This window comes from Zootoca vivipara, chromosome 13 (assembly GCF_963506605.1).
Source record: "Zootoca vivipara chromosome 13, rZooViv1.1, whole genome shotgun sequence".
Classification (NCBI taxonomy): Eukaryota; Metazoa; Chordata; class Lepidosauria; order Squamata; family Lacertidae; genus Zootoca; species Zootoca vivipara.
The window spans coordinates 8636412-8659385 of record NC_083288.1 but is presented as its reverse complement, the minus strand read 5'-3'; the positions used below and the strand labels follow the sequence as shown (position 1 = coordinate 8659385).

Here is a 22974-nt window from a genome sequence, read left to right as displayed (position 1 = left end):
GCTATTTGTGTGTATGTGGAAATGTGCATGTTATTCTAGTCTTCCAAGTCTGCTTAAGCTAGAGTCTCCTTTTTTGTCTTAACTTTTCCACATACTATTCTGGTATTTATTCTCCTCAATTCCAGTTTGAGTTTAGCACTGGAATCACTGTTTAATGTTCAGAAATGTTGCCTGCTTGCATGTTACTTCTGTCCCCAAATCCCTGTGTGAGATTAGGGGAAACTCTGGGGCCTGTGCACTTACTCTCTGCACCAAGAATCCACCCCCACCCCTTACTGATCTCATTCACAGAAATTCAGAGAGGGAATAGCAACTGAAGAAATCCAAAGCAGGTTCACTGGAGTTGCTGATATGGTTGCAATATTGCTGGAGCAATAGCAACAACCCACTGAACAGTATTTCCTTGGCTATCAAGCATCACTGCAGTAAAGAATTTGGCCGCATAAACTATCTTAGTGAGATTTGCTCCTGGTCCTTGCCTAACTTTTTGGCATGAGTGAAATTTGACTAATCCTGGAGCTGCTACAATTAATGTACAGGGTGCTGATTTTGTTTGAGCAACCATTTATAGAACAAGATTCCAAATCTGAATGGGGCTGAGAGTGAAGCTTATCTCCTCAGCTGATGTCAGATGTGCGTTTTCATGTCGTGTCTTCTGCCACTATAAATAATACTGCATAAATCCAGCACCTCTTCTAAGTAAAACAGCGTCAAAACGCTGGTAGCTGCATTAAAGAGCTGTTGGCAAGGGACGTGGCCTAGTGTTCAGCTCTGAAGAACTGAAAAAACACACACTGCATTTTTCCATGTAACTTTGTACTTTAGAATAACCAGATGATTAAAAAAAATCAAGCAGGCCACTGACAATCTATTCATTTTGGAGATGGACGATGGTTGCACGAGAAGCTTCAACCACTTACGTTAGAAGATGGATGCTGGTAGATGTGTTTTTCTCCTAGAAGCAATTGATCAATATAAGCAGCTGCTCCTCCAGTACAGTTGGGGTACATTCCAAAATCGCCAATGCCTCCGGGGCCAAGATAACCTCTAGAAGGAAAAACAGGAAGTGAGCCACATGGTCAGAAGTGGCCTGAGATGAGTTATTGGGAAAGAGACAATTATCTCCATTTGTTCAGCACTCTGGGGAAATCTAGTGTGGCTGGAAATCAGCATCCTGAGTTGTCAGGTTATCAAGAGTGGCAAGACATTTGCTGGGACCCCACACCTGGAAAACAGCCCACCACCCACCTTGGCTGCTATTCTCACGTTGCATGGAGTACCCAAGAATGGCATGACATTCTGATGGTTTCTATTAATTTCAAACAGACTCGCAGATGAAAATGTCATAGCAAGTTCTGCCTCCAAGTCCGGGGGGGGGGGGGAGGTGTCATCTGGATTTCCACATGTCAGACACCTGGAGTCCTAATGAAACCAGTTCTCTAGGTATCTGGAAAATACGACCCTAAGAAAAGCTAACAAAGTGAAAGAAGATCTAAGCTTTGACTGACGTTGGACACCCAGGGACGTTTAACAGGAAGGTGAGGCACAGCCAAACTGCTTCAAGCGCCATCATGAAAAGCCACTGGGGCCAATATGGAAGAATATCTTGGAGAGCAGAGTATGGAGCTTCCTGTTGAAACATAGAAGAAAAAGTAAATTATGACTGAGTAACCCAATAGATGACATGCCTTCAAGAACAAGCAGCGCCACTAATCACAACTGCTCAGCTATCTAAAAGCATCCTGGCTTGTTTTTTCCTATGCCTTTTGTTAAGTGCCCCCCCCAATTTCTACAGGTTCTAATTTCATTATATGATATTTTTCTTTATTCTATTTTAGGTATTGGATCTAAGCTTTTAACAGGTAGATTACCATCTCATAATGTCAGCAAAAGGCTTTGTTTTTCTTGGTTGGCAGTACTGATTAGAACAGGCACCCCCAAACTTTGGCCCTCCAGATGGTTTGGACTACATTTCCCATCTTCCCCGACCACTGGTCCTGTTAGCTAGGGATCATGGGAGTTGCAGGCCAAAACATCTGGAGGGCCGAAGTTTGGGGATGCCTGGATTAGAATATAGCTGCTTTTATGTTTATTTGCTTTAATTTATGGGTGGGAGAGAAATACAACAATAAAAAGGGGACACTGCACAGGTTGCAAAAAGAACAAGTTACAAAACTAAATGCCCTTCCACCTTTATAGGACCACAAATTGTGTCTGAGCAGTGAATGAAGGTGCAGCGTATTTCTGCTATTGCTGAAAGACCATTTCCTTCTACGTGCCACATCCTCTTATGGCTGTTGTTTTACATAGGTAGCATTCTATTTCATTGGGTACTGTATTTAGGTTTTAGTATAATCTTGCTGTTTCTTATTTTATGCTCCTACGAACCTTATCTTCTATTTATTGTCCAATGCTTCATGTAACTTTTTAACAGCACTCATTAAGAAGAATGTATGCACAGCAAGGGTTCTACTTCTGAAGCCATTTCAGCTTTCCTCAGTTAGACTACGATTGTGCTGCAGCAGGCAAATGGTGACCAAAGCAGCCTTCTGTTCACTCCCTATGTTCAGATCCAGCTGTTAGGCCACTCACTTACCAGAGCACTGTTCTCAGGCACAGGAGTGGCAAAGAGGAGCTCAAGCGCAGCAACCACAAGGTATGTGCAGCCTAGTCTCTGAAGCACACCTGGAATTCGGAGGTTGCCCCAGGACACTGCAGAAGGCATAAAAAGCAATGTAAAAGTCAGTCCTGCATTATTAGAGAGCTAACTGATGCAAATCTGGATCTGATGCAAAGACAATACATGCTGTTGCAGATGGTGGTTTCATATTAAGATGTTTCAGCTGCTTATTTTAATTGGTGCCTTAATTGTGCTCAGAATATTTACTGCAGAAGTAACTGTGACTGAGTCTAATCCTATGAAAATCTCTGGACAACCCAGTTCTGTACAGCCTTATGGTACTAAGCTGCACAGTCTGGGTTGCTCTCAGCCACACGACACACTGGAAAATGCATTCCTCCTAAGGGGCTTCTCTGCCATTTAGCCTATAACATTATGCAGTTGTAAGGACTGCTATATGATAAGACAAGTTTTTCAGTACTGTATTCTACTATTATAAAGTCTGAAATTCTATTCACTAAATAAAAAGCTCAGACAAAGGGCCTCACTCTCTTGTTTCTGCAATTCTTTAGGTCTGAGGGCCCCTGGTCTTGAGTGCTGCCTTTCAGGAAGTCAGATTAGAAAATTATCCTTTGAACTGTGGGGTCTTGAGAAGGCTTCATTTCTTCTGGGACTATTTTATCCCATCTAATATATGGGGGTGGGGAGGCAGCGTCACAACTCTAATGGGATTTGCCACAGAGCCAGCAACACAAGGGGAAGCTGTGTAAAAGTGAAGTGGCGCATTTTGTAGTCAGCATGAAAAGAAACAAATCTCCCAACACTCACATGGCCCAAGGCAGTAATTTGGGTTCACAACTATGACCCCTATTAAAAACAAGAGGATGCTTCTCCACAGGACTTTCCCCAGCAGCTGCCATTTGGAACGTCCCCTTCTCAACATGGAACTCAGCGACAGTGAAATGGAGGTGCCCATGATGAACACAAACCTGGAGAGGCAAGAGGAAGGGAGGGGGGAATCATGCCTGCTCAAGGCAGATCTAAGAAGCATATGTTGTCCAAAGAGCAGGGGATTCGGGGAGCCCTTCACTAACAGATGTGGTGAAGGTGGCGGTAACTACAGACATCCACCCTCATTCCTCAGCTGACATGGGCCTGGGCTTCTTTTCCTCATATTTTCCCCAAGAGCCCTTCATACATCATAGACCAGCCATCTCTAGATATTGTTGGACTACAACACCCATCACCCCTGAGCATAGGCCATGCTGAATGGGGGTGGTGTTGGGAGTTGTAGTCCAGGAACATCTGAGGACCTATAGTTGGGGAAAACTGTCCTAGAGGACACTGGAAAGTTCAGTGTCTTAATTTGTGGGGTAGGGGTATGACTGGGGAAGGCAGAAGCACTAAAAATATATTCAAGATGTGGGCAGTCTTTAAAACAGGACTTTGAATGTTTTTCTCTCATATAATGTGAGCCCACTTTCACCTACTCATGCATTGCCTATTGGCATACATATTAAACAGCGAACTGAATTCTGTTGGATATATGGCAGCTTCCACTTTTCAGACAGGCTGTCTGTCTTCTGTACTCCAGTTCTAAATTTGTTTGTTATTTTTTAAAAAGCCCAAACCAAATCAGTTTTTATTAATGTTGAGAAACTGGTAAAGGCGATCGCCGTTCATAATGTCACGTGTTCTGCTAATTGGTGCTGTGCACAGTTGCCTTCTGTAAAAAGGCAAAATGAGTTTCCCCAAATTTTATGAACAAAACAGAGCCACACCACTCCAAGCATCCACCCTCAAACATGAGAACTCAGTCTCTTCATGGTAACTGTTTCCAAGGTATATATATTGAATTTACACACAAATACAACATGTAAAGTGAAAATCAGTATATAGGTGTATGGCAGGAATCTGTCTGTCTTTTCAGGATTTCAAAACTGATTTGTAAACTTAAACATAAGTTAATTCATTTTTGGATACCCCCTTTCAAGAAGATTTAAGATTTCATGCTGCTATTTGAGCTTTTTTACTTTACAATTACAAGAGTGAGAAAAACTACAGTAATTCTAAAAAAACAATTGTGACGATTAAAACTGTTGAGAATCCAGGACAAAACAAGCTTGATCCAACTGACATACAGTAAAAGAAAACCCCATATGGGTCTCTTCTGAATAAATTTTCCTGAATTCTGCGAAGTCATAATAGCAATCAGGATGAATTACCATGGAAAGACAAGGTCTGCTACGGTTAGTCCTATAAAGAGAAAATGGGAAATTAATCAAACTTCATAATAAAGGGTCAACTAGTAGTTAGTCTCCAGGTAGAAACCAAATGTTTAGACCTAAAACATATTAATAACTTTCTTCCCTTGCTAAAATATGTGCAACTGATAGTTTAACTAAATGTTACAAGCAAAATGTGTGTAACCAAGCTCGAACAACACTTTTCTTCTTTTTAGAAAAAGCCAAAAGAGGAAGAGGGACTTTGTAGTGGAGAAGTAGCATGGGCAGGCGAGCCTTAACTCATTCCAACCTTTTATTCTCTGCTTCAATTCTCTCTCACACACCCACCCACACCCACACAACACTGCTTCTCTTCCCACAGGGCTCTGAATATGTGCTTTCCCTCCAAGGGTAGGATAAAAACACTTCAAGAAGAGCAATTTAGAGCAAATAAATGATAGATAGGTAAAGACTTAAATATCCCTCCTACTGTTTTTCCACTACAAATTGCCCCCTCCTGAAACTTTTCCCGAAAAGGGGGGTTGTTGGGGTTCAACTATGGGCATTTACATGCCATCTATAGTTAGGCCTCAGCAAGTGTGGCCTAGAGTGGGTTTGTTACCTGCACACTCAGCTTCTCTTGCAGACATTTGGTATTTGGCCCCAGAAAGTAGATTAGGCAAGTTTGGCCCTCTCTACCCATTTCTATCCATTCTGAAGGAAATCAGCCCTGAGTGCTCACTGGAAGGACAGATCGTGAAGCTGAGGCTCCAATACTTTGGCCACCTCATGAGAAGAGAAGACTCCCTGGAAAAGACCCTGATGTTGGGAAAGATTGAGGGCACTAGGAGAAGGGGACGACAGAGGACGAGATGGTTGGACAGTGTTCTCGAAGCTACGAACATGAGTTTGACCAAACTGCGGGAGGCAGTGGAAGACAGGAGTGCCTGGCTTGCTATGGTCCAATAACACCCATTTCTATGAATGAAGTGAAAGTCAAGAACAACATTTACCATTCCAGCTCTGATGCTTGAAGAACCAGTACTTTCCTCCACCGTAATTCACAAAGACCATAATTACAAGGGCCAGCCTACAAAGGGGAAAGCAAAGGAAGATTATATACCTCACATACCTCACCATTAAAATGGTTAACTATCGCTGTCTGAGAAGAAAATTTCTAAATTATTATATATGTATTCAGTGCTTTTTTTCTTAAAAAATGTTTAGGGGTACTCTAATTTTGACTCAAGGAAATCACCAATTTATAGTTCAAATCAGGAAAAATAAATACAGTAAATGGACAAAGATTCACAAAATGTTTAGGGGTATGCACCCCCCTGCATGCCCCCAGAAAAAACACTGTATTTATTTAATCCTAAAAGGTATGATTCAGAGGCTTCTCTTGATGTAACCTTGCCTCCTTGTGAGAGGAGGCAAGAATCTAGCCCAACCCCCTGTAATGGAGGAATTTATCACCCAGTGTGGGGCTCAAACCCACAACCCTGAGATTAAGAGTCTCGCGTGCTTCCAACTGAACTATGTAGTTTGTTAAGAGAAGGCTACCTTGTTTCATTACTTCTGCAGTGGTTGGTTTGCAGGTGATTGTAACTGACTTTAAGTTCCAAGACTCTAAATAAATCTATCACAGTTTATTGGTCCCAGATCTGTTACAAATGGGAGGGTGGAACAGATCTGTATACAGAAGGCAGAAAGTGACAGTTCCTACCAAATGTTCTTCTCCATCTGCCAAGATAATGTTATAATGCAGAGTTTGTATTTTCCATTTTATCCCAGCATTTCCCTGGGCTTGCTGTGTTTTGGGGACTGCCCACAGTTAAGGGATAGAGAATGAACCAAGAGATCATGCCTTCTTTCATGTGCTGGAGCTGAGAGGAACTGGGGAGAGGCGGCATGTAATCTGTGGCTGGGTTGAATCCCTTAAGAAACAGGCAGTGTTCTGTTTGTACTGATCATTATCTATTGCTGGATTTTTCATGGCATCTAGCACAAATGGATTCTCCTCTCTATGAGCCCCAATGCCACAGAAAACAGCTAAGAGCATTAACTCTGAAAGAGACTGGTTTTAATTTCCCCGAACACATTACAGAAACGTCTTTGAATTTTTCTGGTATGAAATCCTTCAGAGCTGAAAGTTACCCTCTAAACGTGTCCAGGGAACGAAGCCTCTGCAGGGAGGAAGCGGAACTCCATACCCCAGCCGGCAAATCGCCACCAGCAGAATCTGCTCTGCTTGGGGATCCAAGCTCCTTGAATAGAAAGGAAACAAGGAAAAATTAGCAATGGGGTGGATGGTCTCGAACAAAGCCCAAGCCATTTAGAACAGGTTTATAGGCATCTATTTATTGATTGTCTTCTGTGAGAGTTCCTCTTTAGCGTTACCAAATTCCAAATATGAGACATGGGTCCAGTGCCTTTCCAATAAGTGCAGCTTCTCTCATCGTGCTACTGCCCTGGTGACAGGAAGCACACCTACAAAAGTATTTCTCTACACACAGGGCCGTCTCAACCATGTCGGGCGCCCGGGCGCCGTGGTGTGGAGATCGCTCCGGCGCCCCCACTCTGCCCCGTTTCTTGTTGCGGCTGGTGGGCGGGCGCAGGGCTTCCACGCGATGCCCTCCTGCCAGGCCGGCGCCCTGGCGCCACCCAGCCTACCCCTAGAGCCGGCCCTGTCTACACAAGAGCCATGCCTGCTTCCTGTACAGTCAAACCTCATTCTGCGGCCGCCTCTGTTTGCGTCCACTTCGGCGAATGTCTGTGGCGAACCCGGAAGTACCGGAACAGGTTACTTCCAGGTTCGCCGCTCACGCATGCGCAGAAGCGCTAAATTGCGCTTCGTGCATGTGCAGACGCAGCGCTTCGATGTGCGACATTTCCGGGTTGCGGCGGGGCCTCCGAAAAGGATCCCCACCGTAACCCAAGGTTCCACTGTATAAAGAAAAAACACTAAAGGAAGGCAAAACCATTCCTTACACCAAAAAAATAACCTTCCAGTGAAATACCCTCCCCTATCAAAGCTATAACATAATTAATGTCACATTAGTGATTTGTAGCCAGCATAGTTTCAGGCTTCAATCCTATATATACATTTACCAGGCGAAAAAACCCCTTAAAAGCAATCAGTACAGTGCTACCTCTGGTTAAGAACTTAATTCGTTCCGGAGGTCCGTTCTTAACCTGAAATTGTTCTTAACCTGAAGCACCACTTTAGCTAATGGGGGCTCCCGCTGCTGCTGCGCCGCAGGAGCACGATTTCTGTTCTCATCCTGAAGCAAAGTTCTTAACCTGTGGTACTATTTCTGGGTTAGCGGAGTTTGTAACCTGAAGCGTTTGTAACCTGAGGTACCACTGTACTATTAATGTAACACTAATGTCTCAACAAATGAAACTGATTTGTAGAAAATGTAACTTGAAAAAAGAGACATTGCACATACGTTTAGAGAAAGAAAAAGAAAAGCAATCAGTACTCTTTTTCAGACAAGAGAACTGATTCATACACATGTACAATCATTTGATGTCTGACTTAACTGCGTTTCCACCCTGAAAAAGGATTGCATTTAAGGTAACGCTGGGTGATGGCTGATCTGCGATAGTGGTTTCTAGGATGGAAGTGATAACTTTGGTGCTGCACTCATCAGGTAATCAACAGACATGTGTGAACATGCCTTAACTCAGTCATCTTTACAAGGCAAAAAACTGAATCATTAAACAATGTGACTAAGCTTTCATGACCTATGTGTGCACCCCTCAAACTTCACAGCAAATTCTTGACAGTTTTTTTTAAATAGACAATTTGTATTATTCCAAGAACTTACTGAATTAATTAGTCGATCAGTTTCTGTAGGGTTCATCTTCTTGTAAAGCCAGTTTCTGATGGGTTCGATGCTGTGAATTAAGCAGTAAAGAAAGGTCCCCATTTATTCTTTACTAGGAACACCAGTGATTGATCTAGCTAGCTAGTTAGCCACTTAAAGCATTTGATCACCTGTCCTTTACTTTGCAATGAAAATCTGAAGGAAGTTTACAGTGGCGACCAAAACAGTAAAAACACAACAAATTATGCAAGACAGAAACAGTCTAAAAGTATCAGTGGTATTAGCAAGCTTAAGAGGAAAATAAAAGTAAAGAAATAAAAATGTAAACGTCTCATTAATAAAAAGGTTTTCACTAGACACTAAAAGGGAAAAGTCAGTGCTCTCTGGGAAAAGATGGCCCCCTCCCACCAAAAATGTTCTTTTCCCTGCAACCCACCCTCAAAGCAGAAGGCGGGGAGATATATAGAGAAATATATGCATATAACCTCTGTGTTTGGGCAAGTTCATGTAGGGTTAGGAAGTAACTGGGTCTTAAGCGATATAGGGGTCTAAAGGTTAAATTCAGAGCTTTGAACTGTGCTCTGAAGTGGACTAGCAGTCAGCGAAGTTATTTAAGCCCTTGTGACATTTGTTCCATTTGACTAGTCCCAGTCTATTGTCAACCACTGTGTTCTAGACAAACTGAACCACCTAAGCAGCCTTCAAAGGCATCCCCCATGTGCCACATATTGCTGTGGTCTAAGCTGGAGGTAGTGATGTATGGAAGTGAGAGCTGGACCATAAAGAAGGCTGATCGCCGAAGAATTGATGCTTTTGAATTATGGTGCTGGAGGAGACTCTTGAGAGTCCCATGGACTGCAAGAAGATCAAACCTATCCATTCTTAAGGAAATCAGCCCTGAGTGCTCCCTGGAAGGACAGATCGTGAAGCTGAGGCTCCAATACTTTGGCCACCTCATGAGAAGAGAAGAATCCCTGGGAAAGACCCTGATGTTGGGAAAGATTGAGGGCACTAGGAGAAGGGGACGACAGAGGACAAGATGGTTGGACAGTGTTCTCGAAGCTACGAACATGAGTTTGACCAAACTGCGGGAGGCAGTGCAAGACAGGAGTGCCTGGCGTGCTGTGGTCCATGGGGTCACGAAGAGTCGGACACGACTAAACGACTAAACAACAACAAAGCTGGAGGTTACCAGAGCAGCAGCAACAGTGATCAGGTTATTTCTGGGCAGGAGGTGTCAAAGCTAGTGCACCACCTCAGCTACTAGAATGGTGACACCAACTGCGTGTCACCAACTTATTGGTGGCACCTCACTCCAAATTTCCAAATAACCCCACTTACACTCCCCCCGCCCCCCAAAATAAAGCACTGTGGAATACCAGAGCTCAAGTGCTATGGGGTAGAGCAATTGTCTTCCAGAACCAGTTTCTGGCAACATCCCTGCATCTAGAGAGAAACAGAGCTACTGGGTTACCGTGCCCTTCATCCCTGTTCTGGAACAGGATACGAGGATCAATGGTGCGTACTCTTTGAAGGGAGCAATGTGATCTCTGTAACACCAGAGAGGACCCTTTAATTGTGTAGGGCAGTCATCTTGCTCTCCATAGTGGAATCCCTGGGTCCCAGTTGCCCAGATCCCTGGCACCCAGGACACTTTCGTAACAGTGTCCCAGCAAGTGATGAAGAGGGAGGCCTGGACGCCTCAAGAAAGGTCTTGCAGTAAGTGCTGCCACCAGGCAAGTAATAAAAGGAGTGGTGGGAAAGCTGCACATAGACAGTCATCAATGGCAGCACAAATTGTTCAAAGAAGGCTTGGAATAAACAGAGATATGCTGTTCTTTATTTTTCAGGGAAATTTGATTGTTCATTATATATTTTGCTAATACTCTTTGAGACAGAACTGAGGACCGCTCCACAAGCCACATTCCCAGACTGCATAAATGAACTGTCCTCAAATAGCCAGCAGGAGAAACATTCAAAAGGAAGTAACAGGAGTATATTATTAAGACATTTTACTTACTTCACACAAACCTGTCCCAATGCCAGAATAGAGAAGAATCCCATGTAGATGAGAAACGCAAAAAAAATTGCTATACAAAGGAAAATAGTAAGTTTTAATTACTCCAGTTTGCAAAGTAGAATCCTGGGCCAGAATCCCACATATCTCCAGAAAACTTTAAAAAAATGAAAATCCTCACACCACCTCCACCCCCAGCCCAGTTTTTATTGGAACATTTGCTAACATTCCAACTAGATTCTTTTTCACACTGACTAGCTCTCTGTGATGATCCAATATTACAGCTACACCTCTTTCAGAATGTTTTCTTCAATAAACAGCTCACAGGAACAAGAACAGGTGTTGGAATATCTGCTCAGGGGGGTTGTTAGTCAGGCTATAATGAATTAACTGAATTGAAAAAAAACAGGGGCATTGACAGTAGATGAGCCCTAGTTTTTTAATGCAGGGTCCTGGAATGCCCACTTAATGATTTTTCTGCCTCTTGTAGCAATTGTAATGTGCCGTGCTAGATGCTGTGTGGTTTTTAATTGTGTTTTTGAAACATGTCACGGGCTACCTGAATGAAGCTACTGTCTGCAGACCAAGGTTCTGGAACACCTGATCTACATTGACTGCCAAGGGCTCTCCAGTGTTTCAGACAGCAGACATTCGCTGCCCTACCTGGAGATGTCAGGGATTGAAGCTAGGACCTTCTGCATTTAACCTAGATGCTCTACCATAGTGCTACGGCCCTTTCCTTAACCTTAATTTACCCAGAGGCATACATACATGTAAATTAGAATATGCAGTTTTTATTTTTTAGTATGTTTTGAATTTAAAAAATAAACATATAAAGCAACATACGGAGGTAGCTGTTGGAAGGACTTTGATTGACAGTTATATTGCATGAAATCTTCGGGATGCTGCCCGGGAGACTCCCAACCACTAGAGAATAGTTTCCAAATTCTCCAAAATGATAATGTAACCTGCAAACAGCAAAGGGAAAATATCCTGGAAGTTACTTTTAAATTAGAACTGCCTCTGAAATCACACTGACACAATGCAGTATGTATGATACCTTCGAAAAGCCAGACTTAAATAATTACATGCTAGCGTGGCCTAAAAGCTGACCCACTGTTTTCTGGTGTGCTAATCCTCTGCTATAGGTAGCTGTGTGATGACTTGATGCATGCAAACCCCCACACCCTGATGCAGTGTTTTCTACTTCTTTGTCTCTTATTATGAATTCAGATTGTCTTTGCTAGTTCTGCTGCTTCAGCTACTGCAGAATTACATAAACTCTCCAATAATGGTTACTGATGGAACTATGCTTACATTACAGTATATTACTGGACTTTCATTAAAGCCTGTAATTTCACTAAATAAATAACCACAGCAGAGTCATGGGGACATTGCAAATGCTGGCAACTGTGAACTATTTCAAGGAACAGTACACTAAAATAAGGCTCTGACCTGCAAATTTCTTTGTTGTCTTTAGTCTTACTGACCAGCAGGGTGACCGCATGCTGAGAATCCACAGCAGCAGCGCTAATACTAGGCTCTTCAGGTGTTTTGTTGATGGGTTCAGAAATCAGTTCCTGAGGCAAGCACTGGAAAATAAGGGAAAATGAACAAAAATAAGATATAGAAGTGACCAAAACTAGGCACAATAAAAATACCATCTTTGAAATACAGTCATACCTTCTATTGCATAAGGTGCATGTTGCATCTTTTCAGCTTGCGAATGCGGCAAACCCGGAAGTGTTTACTTCAGGGTTTGCCACACGCACACGCACAGAAGCGTTCTACACACTTCGCACATGCGCTGAAGCGCTCTATTGCGTTCCACGCTTGCACAGAAACGCCGCTCTAGTTGCAGACTTTTAGGGGTGCAAATGGCACCCTTGAACGGATCGTGTCCGCAACTAGAGGTACCACTGTATAACACAAATAGAAGGGTCTAAAGGAAAGTAGTGTTTTGTTCTGAAAAAAAGAAATGATCAGACAAAATTGTACAATGGTATCTTAAAATAAAAAATACTACGTGGTCTGTTTCCTATGTTAAGAGTTATACTAGCTAAAATAAAATGTGCATTAGCACCACTGGTTTGCTTGCACATTATCTTGGGATTAGAGTCTGGAACTAATTTTCTCCATTGAAAATATATCAGCAATCACACAGGCTCAGTTCAGACATGGATCATGGTTTACAAAGCTTAACTGTGGTTTGTCACAACCTCTAAATCAAGAAACCATGGTTTTACCCATTGCTCTACCTCCAGCACATTAGCAGGCCACAGACACAGGAGTGGATAGAAAATTAAACCATTTCAGTTCTCAGTGTCAATTTCCTGAGTAAGCACCCTCCCGTGCCATTCTAGCTTATAACCATGTCTCTTTGCCCAGTTTTTATTTTGCAAATCAGGAAGAATTCTGGAAAGTACCCATACTTCCATGGTCTTAACTACTGAGCTGAGACTAGGCTTCTGCATGGCTATAATGAGCCAACTATAGGCAACAATGCCAAAATCTGGCTTCTTCTGTGTGTTTCTTCCCTTTACTGTGAAGATATTTTGTTAAATTGTACATGGCAGGGATGCCTAAAGGGCTTGTCCTTTTCCACACCCCTGAGTCCTGGATGGCCCCTCTTAATTTCCATGGTCCTAAGTCCCAGTCCTCCTTTCCCAGGGGAGAAATGTCAGATTCTGGAAAATAATGACGTATTAAACTATACTGCATCATTGCTTTCTAACACTGAAAGTTTTAGGGTGGCATTTAATAACTCACACCTACCCATCAATGAGTATGACTTACCTGGTAGCAATAATCGGAGATCCAGGAGACGGTTAAGTTCTCACCAAGCAACTCATTATGAATCTGTAGCAAAGCCTGGTCAATTTTCAGATCCCAGGGTTGTCTTCTGGATATGTCTGTGAGAGATAAGGCATGGAGAGAAAGCTTCACCGTTTAGCCAGTATTGCTGATGAACTGGGAATTCTGCAAAGACAGATCCTTTCCAGATTACATACCTGGAGGCATCATATCAACCCCAAACGTCTTTGCAGATGGGCTCAGAGGCAGAGATGGAAGCCAAGTCACCTCCAAGCCCAAGAGGATGTCAACACATGAAGGTGTAGTACCAAGCTGTGGCCAGACACCATAGTGCCTGGCTTAGTCCTCAGAAGTAATTTAGCTACTTGAGCATAAGCAGCTTCCTCACAAGTAGACCCAAATCCTTGGTTAGCTTATATGTCCAACAGCTGTGCCTAGGAGGAAGGCTTATAAGGCTGCTGCACATAAGCATTCAGTCACTGCAGAGATATTGGAACAATTTCTTTACTCCAGCTCCTTGGTATGTCTTGTTTCTTTGTTGTGAACATCCCTGGAGTGAGTGTGATATTGGACTGCTACTGACTTTTGCCTTTCTTGCTGACACCCCCAAACATGGCTGTGGGTCATGACTTGCCTTCGTTCTGGTAATCGATGTATTTGCCAAACATCAAAAGACAGGTAAAAATGCTGATCGTAGACGACTATAACGGCTAATCTTTAGAAATGACAAACTCAAAAAATCATGTTCCAAAAATATATTTTTACATCAACAATCAAACACAATGCCAGGGACTGTGACTACAGCCTAATGAATGCAAAACATATTTGACCACTGGGCTATGTCATGTCCTCTGAGCTGGGGGGCCTCTAAGCACAGGCTAGTGTTTTTAAAATAGAAACTAATGGCTAAGTGGCCCTGATCCCTTGTTGCCTTCTGCTGTTTGGTGAAGACTTTTCTGTTCCAGCACACTTTTGTCTTGCTGGGTAGATACCTTTATACAATGAATTTGGCTGAGCCCGTTTCTATTTTATATTTTTTATAAAGCCTATGACACTTTTAACAGCTGTAAGCTTCCTTGAGAAATGCATTGGCGCAAGGATGGGGTATAGCATTTTGAATAAATAAGGTAAGTGTGAAAAATGCTTTTCCATTGAGAAACCTGTCTAGCTAGACACCTGTGGGGATGGTCCCTGGCAGAAACCTTAGGATTTGTTTGTTTTGAACCATGTTGCTTAAGTGCAATAGCCTCTAAGCAGTTTACAAAAATTAAAAATCACTATAAAACCAAACTTCAATTAGAATGCCTGCTGAAATAAAAATGTGTTCAGTATGTGCCAGAAGTTCAGAAAGGAACTAAGCCTGCAATGCTAAATGCATAACTCCTGGGGGATACGAGCTGTGTATCGAGCCATGGGAGGCCACTAAAAGTGACCACCGTGATCAGGCAGGTTTATAGAGGATTGGGCAGTCTTTCGGGTATCCTGGGCCCAAATTGTTAAAGGCCTTGTAAATCAATACAAGACCCCTGAACCTAGTAGCGCATGTGCAGCCAGTGCAGACATTTGTACACTGGAGTTATGTGCTAGTGATAGTATGTTCCTATCAACAGTAGCTGAAGTGTTTTGCACCAGCTGAAGCCTCTACATAGAGCGCATTGCAATAATCAAGCCTTGAGGTCACCCATGCATGGATCACTGGGGCTAGACCATAACTGTTCAAGAATGGCTGCAGCTGACATAGCAGCCATAACTGGTAGAAGGCACTCCTAGCCACTGAGGCCACCAGAGGTTTCCAGAGACAGAGACAAATCCAGGAGCACCCCTAAACTCTGCACCTGTTCTTTCGGAGGCAGTGCAACTCCATCCAGAACAGGCAACAGCCCCCAAACTCCTAACGGCTGCACCCAGAGGCTTTTAAAACCAGCATTGGGGAGGGAATTTTACCTTGTGGTACGCTGCAGCACAAAGCCGATGGAGTTGAAACAGTCTCCCATTGCTACTTTTCAGACATGAGCTTCTTGGTAGAAGCGAAAGCACTGTGAAAGAGTGTCCCTAATACTCATCCCACAGTGGATACCACGGTCTGTGACATCCGCTGGCCTATTAATGATACAGGTCACCCGCAAGACTGATTTAGGCTGTGAACCGTGCCCAAATCCAGATCGTGAAATGGATCCAGGCAATTCGTATAATCCAGATCTTCCACCGCCCTCTCTACCACCTTGCCCAATAAAGGGTGGAAATTATCATTTTTTAAACATCTGCCAGGCTGATGAGTCAATCTAGGGAGACATTGCAAAACCTTTTGAAATCCAAGTAGCGTGGGAATATTGGATGGGAAAGTGGGTTAAATATGATGATATTTAAAGCTTCACACCCCCCCAAAAAAAAATATTGGTTGGGATATATTGTTCAGGGTATTGGGCTGGGGTTTTGTCTGCGGCAGGGGAGGGGAGATGTTGTTGCCACCACTGATACAGTATTAATTTTTGGTATCTTTATTTTTTGCTCTTCCTATGATTCATGTGGAAATTGCTCTGTTTGGTTGCGTTCTTGCAGACACAATTTTATTTATTGTTTATTACTTTTGTCACATTCGTGGTTACGCAGATCTGTGAGCCGCCTTGAAACTGTGGGAAAGGGTGGCATGCAAAACAAAATGATGGTGGCAGTGGCAGCTTTCCATTTTAAAAGCTAGTTTAAAGCATATTTTAGAGCTTGCAACTTTTTATTTTAATCTGCTCTGTTTCGTCTTTTGTGAGCTGTACTTCCATGGTTTTTAAATGGAAGACAAACAAGCCTGTAATAATATTTTCTTTTTTTAAGCTTTGCTGAATCGTTCCAGCAAAGGCCAGCTGCGTCCGACATCCTGTTCCCAGGGCATTGCAACCAGAGCGCTACGGTAGTGTGGTGCAATTGTTAGAGCACCGGACTAAGAGACCCCGAAGGTTGAGGCGGGCGGGAAGATCAGGATTCGAATCCCTCACTAATCCATGAAGTGGCCTTGATCCTGTCTCTCCGCCCCAACCTGCCTCACAGGGCTGTTGTGAGGATGAAGCAAAGGGGGAATGTGGGGGGGGGGGAAGAGCCATATACATGGTTGTAGACAGGCTTTATTGGGGGGGAGGTAGGAGACCCACCTGTCATCCTCTGCCTGGGTCTGTCTAGCAGATTGGGAAGGATATGTCTCAACAACTGTTGTTTTAAATTACATTGGTACCTCAGTTTACGAACTGAATCCGTTCCAGAAGTCTGTTCTTAAACCAAAACCGTTCTTAAACCGAGGCGTGCTTCCCCTAATGGGGCAACCCGCCGCCGGTGCCCTTCCACCGTTTGGATTCTGTTCTTAGACCAAGGTAAAGTTCCCAAACTGGGACACTACTTCTGGTTTTGCGGAGTTCATAAACCAAATAGTTCGTAAACAGGGCTGTTCATAAAGCAAGGTACCACTGTAACGTATTTTTCTGTGTACAGTAGACCCTTGGGTTATGTTACTCTTGAGTAATGCGGAAGCGGCAAACCCGGAAGTGCAGAAGTGGCGCCTCTGGATACGGATTTTTTGGGGTGCGTACGGACCCCCGGAACGAATTAAGTTAGTTCCAGAGGGTCCACTGTATAAGGGTCCACTGTATAAGACGACTCTTATTTTTTGAGCCCCAAATTAAGAAATAAATATTTTCAGCATTCCGTGTATAAGACGACCCCGTTTTAAAAATTTTAAAAATTTTAAAAAATTGGTTAAATAGCATAGTCATATACACGGGAAAATACAGCACTCTTTTTTGGCCCCAGGTGCTCAGGAAAACCTGCCAAAATCTCCAGTTCCTTAACTTTTAGTGAAGTATTTTTATTTATTCACTTGAGTTGTCCCCTCAACCACCGCCACCACCCCCTCGCCACGCCCACGACCATGTGCCCTCGCCACGCCCACCACCCCTGAGCTCCTGGGAGGGGTAAAAGTGGCATATAAATGTAATTTTAAAAACCTACAAGCAGCGCCAACCCCCTACCTTTTACCCTGAGGGCAAAGCGGGGCAGGCGAAACGCTTTTCAATGGCGCCAACCCCGCTTTCCTTTCCGCCCCTCTCCCCCCACCCAAAAATAAATAAAATGCCTGGAAAGGGCCTGCGACTCCGTGCCTTTAATGTTAGCATTATTAACTAAACTATGCATAACCGCCACGGCATTAAAAACAAAAAACACGAGATGGAAACATGCATAATAAAAACCGGGGGGGGGGGGTTTTGAGGAAAACAAAAACCCGAAGCGAGAGAGGAAGCGGCGGCGCGCCCGAGCGATGCCCCGGTGAGAGATGGCGACACCGGCGAGGAAGGAGAGATGGAGGGACGGATGGCGGCGGCGCTTACCGTGGTGGTGGGGCTGCGCCAAGCCCAGCATGAGCAGCGCCAGGAACGGCCCGCCGAGGGAGGAGGCCCGCTGGCCCCAGCCGCCTGCTCTCAGCGATGCCATCCTTGCCACTGTCGAAGTCGCCCGCGCCGGCCGCCCTCCGGGAGGAGGAGGAGCAGGAGGAGAGGCGGAGGCTTCCCGGTTCCTCCTCCTCCTCCTCTTCTTTTTCCCCTCAGGAAAACGGCCGAGGCCGCTGCCGCCGGTCGGCCATCGCCGCCCCCGCCGCCCCGTCCCGTTTGCCTCAGCCAGGCCAGGGCCGGATTTACGGTACCTATAAGCTAAACAAGCTATAGCAGGCCTCCTCAACCTCAACCCGCCAGATGTTTTTGAGACTACAATTCCCATCATCCCTGACCACTGGTCCTGGCTGCTAGCTAGGGATCATGGGAGTTGTAGTCCAAAAACACCTGGAGGGCCGAGGTTGAGGAAGCCTGGGCTACAGCTTAGGGCAGGCATAGGCAAACTCGGCCCTCCAGATGTTTTTTGGGACTGCAATTCCCACCATCCCTGACCACTGCTCCTGCTAGCTAGGGATCATGGGAGTTGTAGGCCAAAAACACCTGGAGGGCCGAGGTTGAGGAAGCCTGGGCTATAGCTTAAGGCAGGCATAGGAAACTCGGCCCTCCAGATGTTTTTGGGACTGCAATTCCCATCATCCCTGACCACTGGTCCTGGCTGCTAGCTAGGGATCATGGGAGTTGTAGGCCAAAAACACCTGGAGGGCCGAGGTTGAGGAAGCCTGGGCTATAGCTTAGGGCAGGCATAGGCAAACTTGGCCCTCCAGCTGTTTTGGGACTACAACTCCCATCACCCCTGACTAACAGGACCAGTGGTCAGGGATGATGGAAATTGTAGTCCCAAAACAGCTGGAGGGCTGAGTTTGCCTATGCCTGGACTAGGGCCCCACTCTCTTGGAGGGCCCCCAAAAAATTGAAAGGGAAAAAACAGCTGGATGTACAATTCCAAAATATAAGATAAAAAACAAATAAGATAAAACGTACATACAGCAACAGTGTGTAGGCTCCTATGATGTAAGTAATGGGCCCCGCCTGCTAGCCTGCTCCCTAAAATATCAATTGGTTTGCTCATTTCTATGTATAGGGTGCCTACATTCTGCATATGCAAATGGCTTTCAATACCAATTAGGTCCATAAATTACCATACAGCATATATTCAACACAAAAAACAGCGGCAATTTGTTGTTGGCAAAGGACAGCTGGACATATAAAGGGCCCCATTATCTTCAGGAGCTTAGGGCCTCATCAAACCTAAATCCGACAATTATTATATGGGGCTCAGATTTGGACAGGCGCTGCTCACCTCGGATCTACAGAAGCTGTTCAATCTATAACTTCCTAAGGCGATCCCCCCCCCCCCCGTTCGAAATTCTGTGTTCCAAATTCTTCATTGCTCTTGGAGGCTAACCTCCCCTCTACTGAATGACAGATTTGGCGCAGGACATTTAACTGCTGGCTTCACCTTAAATTTAAACCCTACCTGCCCTTAGTATCGCAAGATTGTCATGAGAGCGCTTGGATTAAAACTGTCGACCAAAAGCTTTATTTTTCCTGGTTTATTATTGCCACAATGGTTATTAACTTTGGGCTTCAGTAAAGCAAATAATTTAATCGGACGGCGCCTCTATGATATTGAGCAACAGAATAATTTGGCCGTGATAAGGAAATTTTGCCTGTGGTGTGGTTATTTTCCACCGAGTCATTTTGACACATCGGCACCCTGTTTGCAAAATTGTAACAGTTCCAAAGTACAGGTGCACTTTCGCTTTTGCAAGAGGGAATATTTGGCTGCACTTGAGGGTCGATTCCAAAAAATTCCGCTTGAAAAACACTTATGTCCCTGTGGAGATGACAGTATTGGGTCAGTGTCTCATCTTTTACCTTGGAAAATGTTTAAATACTTGCCATTTTCTTTTTTCTTTTGCTTGAGATAATGTGCTCTAGATGCTACATTTGCAGTAAATTCTAATTCTGTACTGTACATTTAGCAACTTAATGGACTGGATTTACCTTTTTCCATAGAGTTTTGTGGCAGTGTAGTTGGTGTCAGTGAAATCTCATGGAATGCACCTTAGCCTGCTAGACAACTATTGCTGCGCCATACTCTTGCTGAACAAATCCTGAATTGAGATTATATTCACATACTGTATTACTGCTTAGTCTAGACCTGCTGCTAATTTTTGTAGTCACATTGACACGTTTGCATCAGTCCTGTAGTTTCTTGACAAATACCGCTGTTTCATGCCTTTTCCCTCAAACCTACTTCAATCAAACTAGAAAACTGGGCAGTTGGATGCTGTGTGAATAACTTGTATTAGAAAGATAAAGTGATGACTGCTTAAGACAAAATGTAGAAATCCAGGACCAGGTCATTAACAGTGATTTTGGCAGTGTTGTCCCCGTTCCCTGATTCATTTCAGTAAGACTGATTCATTTCAGTAAGACAGAGAAGCGGACACGGAGCAATGGATTCAAACTACTGTACAAGAAAGAAGGTACCACCTAAACATTGGGAAGAACTTCCTGACAGTAAGAGCTCTTCGGCAGTAGAATTTGCTACCAAGGAGTGTGGTGGAGTCTCCTTCTTTGGAGGTCTTTAAGCAGAGGCTTGACAGGCATATGTCAAGAATGCTTTGATGGTGTTTCCTGCTCGGCAGGGGGTTGGACTGGATGGCCCTTGTGGTATCTTCCAACTCTATGATTCTATGATTCTAAGTTACTGTCATTGTGTTATGTATTTGGGTGGCCAGGGCCTGAGACTTGCAGACATAACTCTAAAGTCTTTTAAGAACAATCACTTGGGGTGCTTCTAGACAGAGGCCTTATCTGTGCTGTAAGCTGGCAAGAGTGGCTGGGATAACCCAGTCAGACGGGCAAGGTATAAAAAATAAATTTATTATTGTTGATGTTATAATAATATTGTGAGTGGACCATTCAGATCCTATTTGTGTGTTTTTGGCACATTGGCTTCCACACATTCCCCTTTTTTCAGTCTTGGTTATTAATTGCTAATCCACTGTTCACACTCCCACACTCTCCACTGTCTTTTGCTTTTCTGGAAATTGCATGCAGATGTTTCTCTGTGTGTTCCTTTTTTAAAAAAAATGCCAAAATGCCCAGGAAGTGTACATGTTTACATGGGACAAAACAGAAGCTTGTTTTTTATTCTTCCTTCCTTCTTGGAGGTCGAGGGACATTATTCATTTCCATTAAAAAAAAAAAAGAAGCTTGGTTTTTTTATTCTTCCTTCCTTCTTGCAGGTCCAGGGACATTATTCATTTCCATAAAAAAAGAAGCTTGTTTTTTCTTTCTTTCTTCCTTCTTGCAGGTCCAGGGACATTATTCATTTCCATAAAAAAAGAAGCTTGTTTTTTTATTCTTCCTTCCTTCTTGCAGGTCCAGGGACATTATTCATTTCCTTTATAAAACAAATACTAAGGTCTTGCACAAGTGTTATATTTGCCTGAGTAAGACTTGCGAAAGAATGATAGAAAGGTATTGCGTAAGACGTCTCTATTTTTCCCCCAGAGCCAGATGTATGTACTGTACAATACTGAATTTACAGTTTCCAAGTTGCTGAGATTCCAACATGCCTTTGACAGTTGTTGTAAATGGGCAGACTTGTATCATTTGGGCCACTGGCAGAAACAAAATGCCTAAGTTGTGCTCAAGTGAGAAGCAAATTGAAGTAGAAGTCTGGCAGAAGCCACATGTATCAGAATGTCGCCACACATGACAATCTCCCTGCCAAATACATAGCTGCCAAGTTTTCCCTTTTCTCGCGAGGAAGCCTATTCAGCATAAGGGAAAATCCCTTTAAAAAAGGGATAACTTGGCAGCTATGCAAATAAAGAAATGTGCCAAAGAGATTCCACAGCAGCAGAAACTGCAGATTTATAAAAGTATGAGCAGGCATTTTGATGATGTCGTGTGAGTGCTGCAAAAAACGTGCATGAGCAGAAACAATTTCACAATAAGCAAACACCTGGAAGTGCACTGATTTGATCTTTATTGGCAAAATAAAGGGCTGCATATGCGCATTTCCTCTGTGGTGCAATGGATCCGTATGCCTTGCTGCTAACCAGGAGGTTGATGGTTCAATCACACCCAGGGATGTCTGTGGGCAGGATTCCATTGCAGGGGGCTGGTTTAGATGACCCTCGGGGTCCCTTTCAACTTTACAATTCTGTGACTCTATGGTTCTAATACTATGCAGGCTGCAGAAAACTGTCAATAAAACAAAACACAGTTGAATGTCAAATGAATCCATTTCACATGCACTGCTCACATGCTACCAGAATGCAATAAACTGGTGACTGGGAGCGGTCGCCGGGACCACATAACACCAGTCCTGAGAGATCTCCCAGTATGTTTCCAAGCACAATTCAAAGTGTTGGTGTTGACCTTTAAAGCCCTAAACGGCCTTGGCCCAGTATACCTGAAGGAGCGTCTCCAACCCCTTCGTTCAGCCTGGACACTGAGATCCAGCGCCAAGGGCCTTCTGGCAGTTCCTTTATTGCAAGAAGTGAGGTTACAGAGAACCAGACAGAGGGCCTTCTCGGTAGTGGCACCCGCCCTGTGGAACGCCCTTCCATCAGATGTCAAGGAAATAAGCAGCTATCTTAATTTTAAAAGCCATCTGAAGGGAGCCCTTCAGATTTAGGGAAGCTTTTAATATTTAATGCTGTATTGTTTCAATACTCTATTGGGAGCCGCCCAGAGTGGCTGGGGAGACTCAGCCAGATGGGCGGGGTATAAATAAATAAATAAATAAATAAATATTATTATTGCTTCCAGAAATCAAGCAAAAGACACTTAATTCAAAGCACACTTCATCCTGCAGCCAATGTAAACCTGGTTATTTCCCTCACTGTTCCCCTAACATCAGTAGCAATTGTTAAATGCAAGCACGATTTCTTCCCCATTCAAATCATCACGTTTAGCTTTGCCCCTTCCCGAGGCTGCGAAATGCCAATTCCAAATTCAACTCTACCCTCTTATCTCTATGTGCAAAACAGGAAAGGCGTCACGTGACTCGTGT

General features: G+C 43.8%; 1 protein-coding gene across 1 annotated transcript in view; it reads right to left on the bottom strand.

The window, feature by feature from the left end:
• Positions 1-18043, bottom strand: part of HGSNAT (heparan-alpha-glucosaminide N-acetyltransferase) — a 30773-nt gene extending 12730 nt beyond the window's left edge. The window contains exons 1-13 of the mRNA XM_035136272.2: positions 17877-18043; positions 13492-13607; positions 12151-12287; positions 11542-11663; positions 10699-10768; positions 8679-8748; positions 7003-7112; positions 5859-5935; positions 4846-4876; positions 3449-3609; positions 2597-2712; positions 1509-1630; positions 921-1047 (exon numbers count right to left, since the gene is read on the bottom strand). Coding sequence (XP_034992163.1) covers positions 921-1047; positions 1509-1630; positions 2597-2712; positions 3449-3609; positions 4846-4876; positions 5859-5935; positions 7003-7112; positions 8679-8748; positions 10699-10768; positions 11542-11663; positions 12151-12287; positions 13492-13607; positions 17877-17979 — 1362 coding nt within the window. The 5' untranslated portion in view covers positions 17980-18043. The remainder of the gene's footprint in view (positions 1-920; positions 1048-1508; positions 1631-2596; positions 2713-3448; positions 3610-4845; positions 4877-5858; positions 5936-7002; positions 7113-8678; positions 8749-10698; positions 10769-11541; positions 11664-12150; positions 12288-13491; positions 13608-17876) is intronic.
• Positions 18044-22974: the final 4931 nt, after the last annotated feature.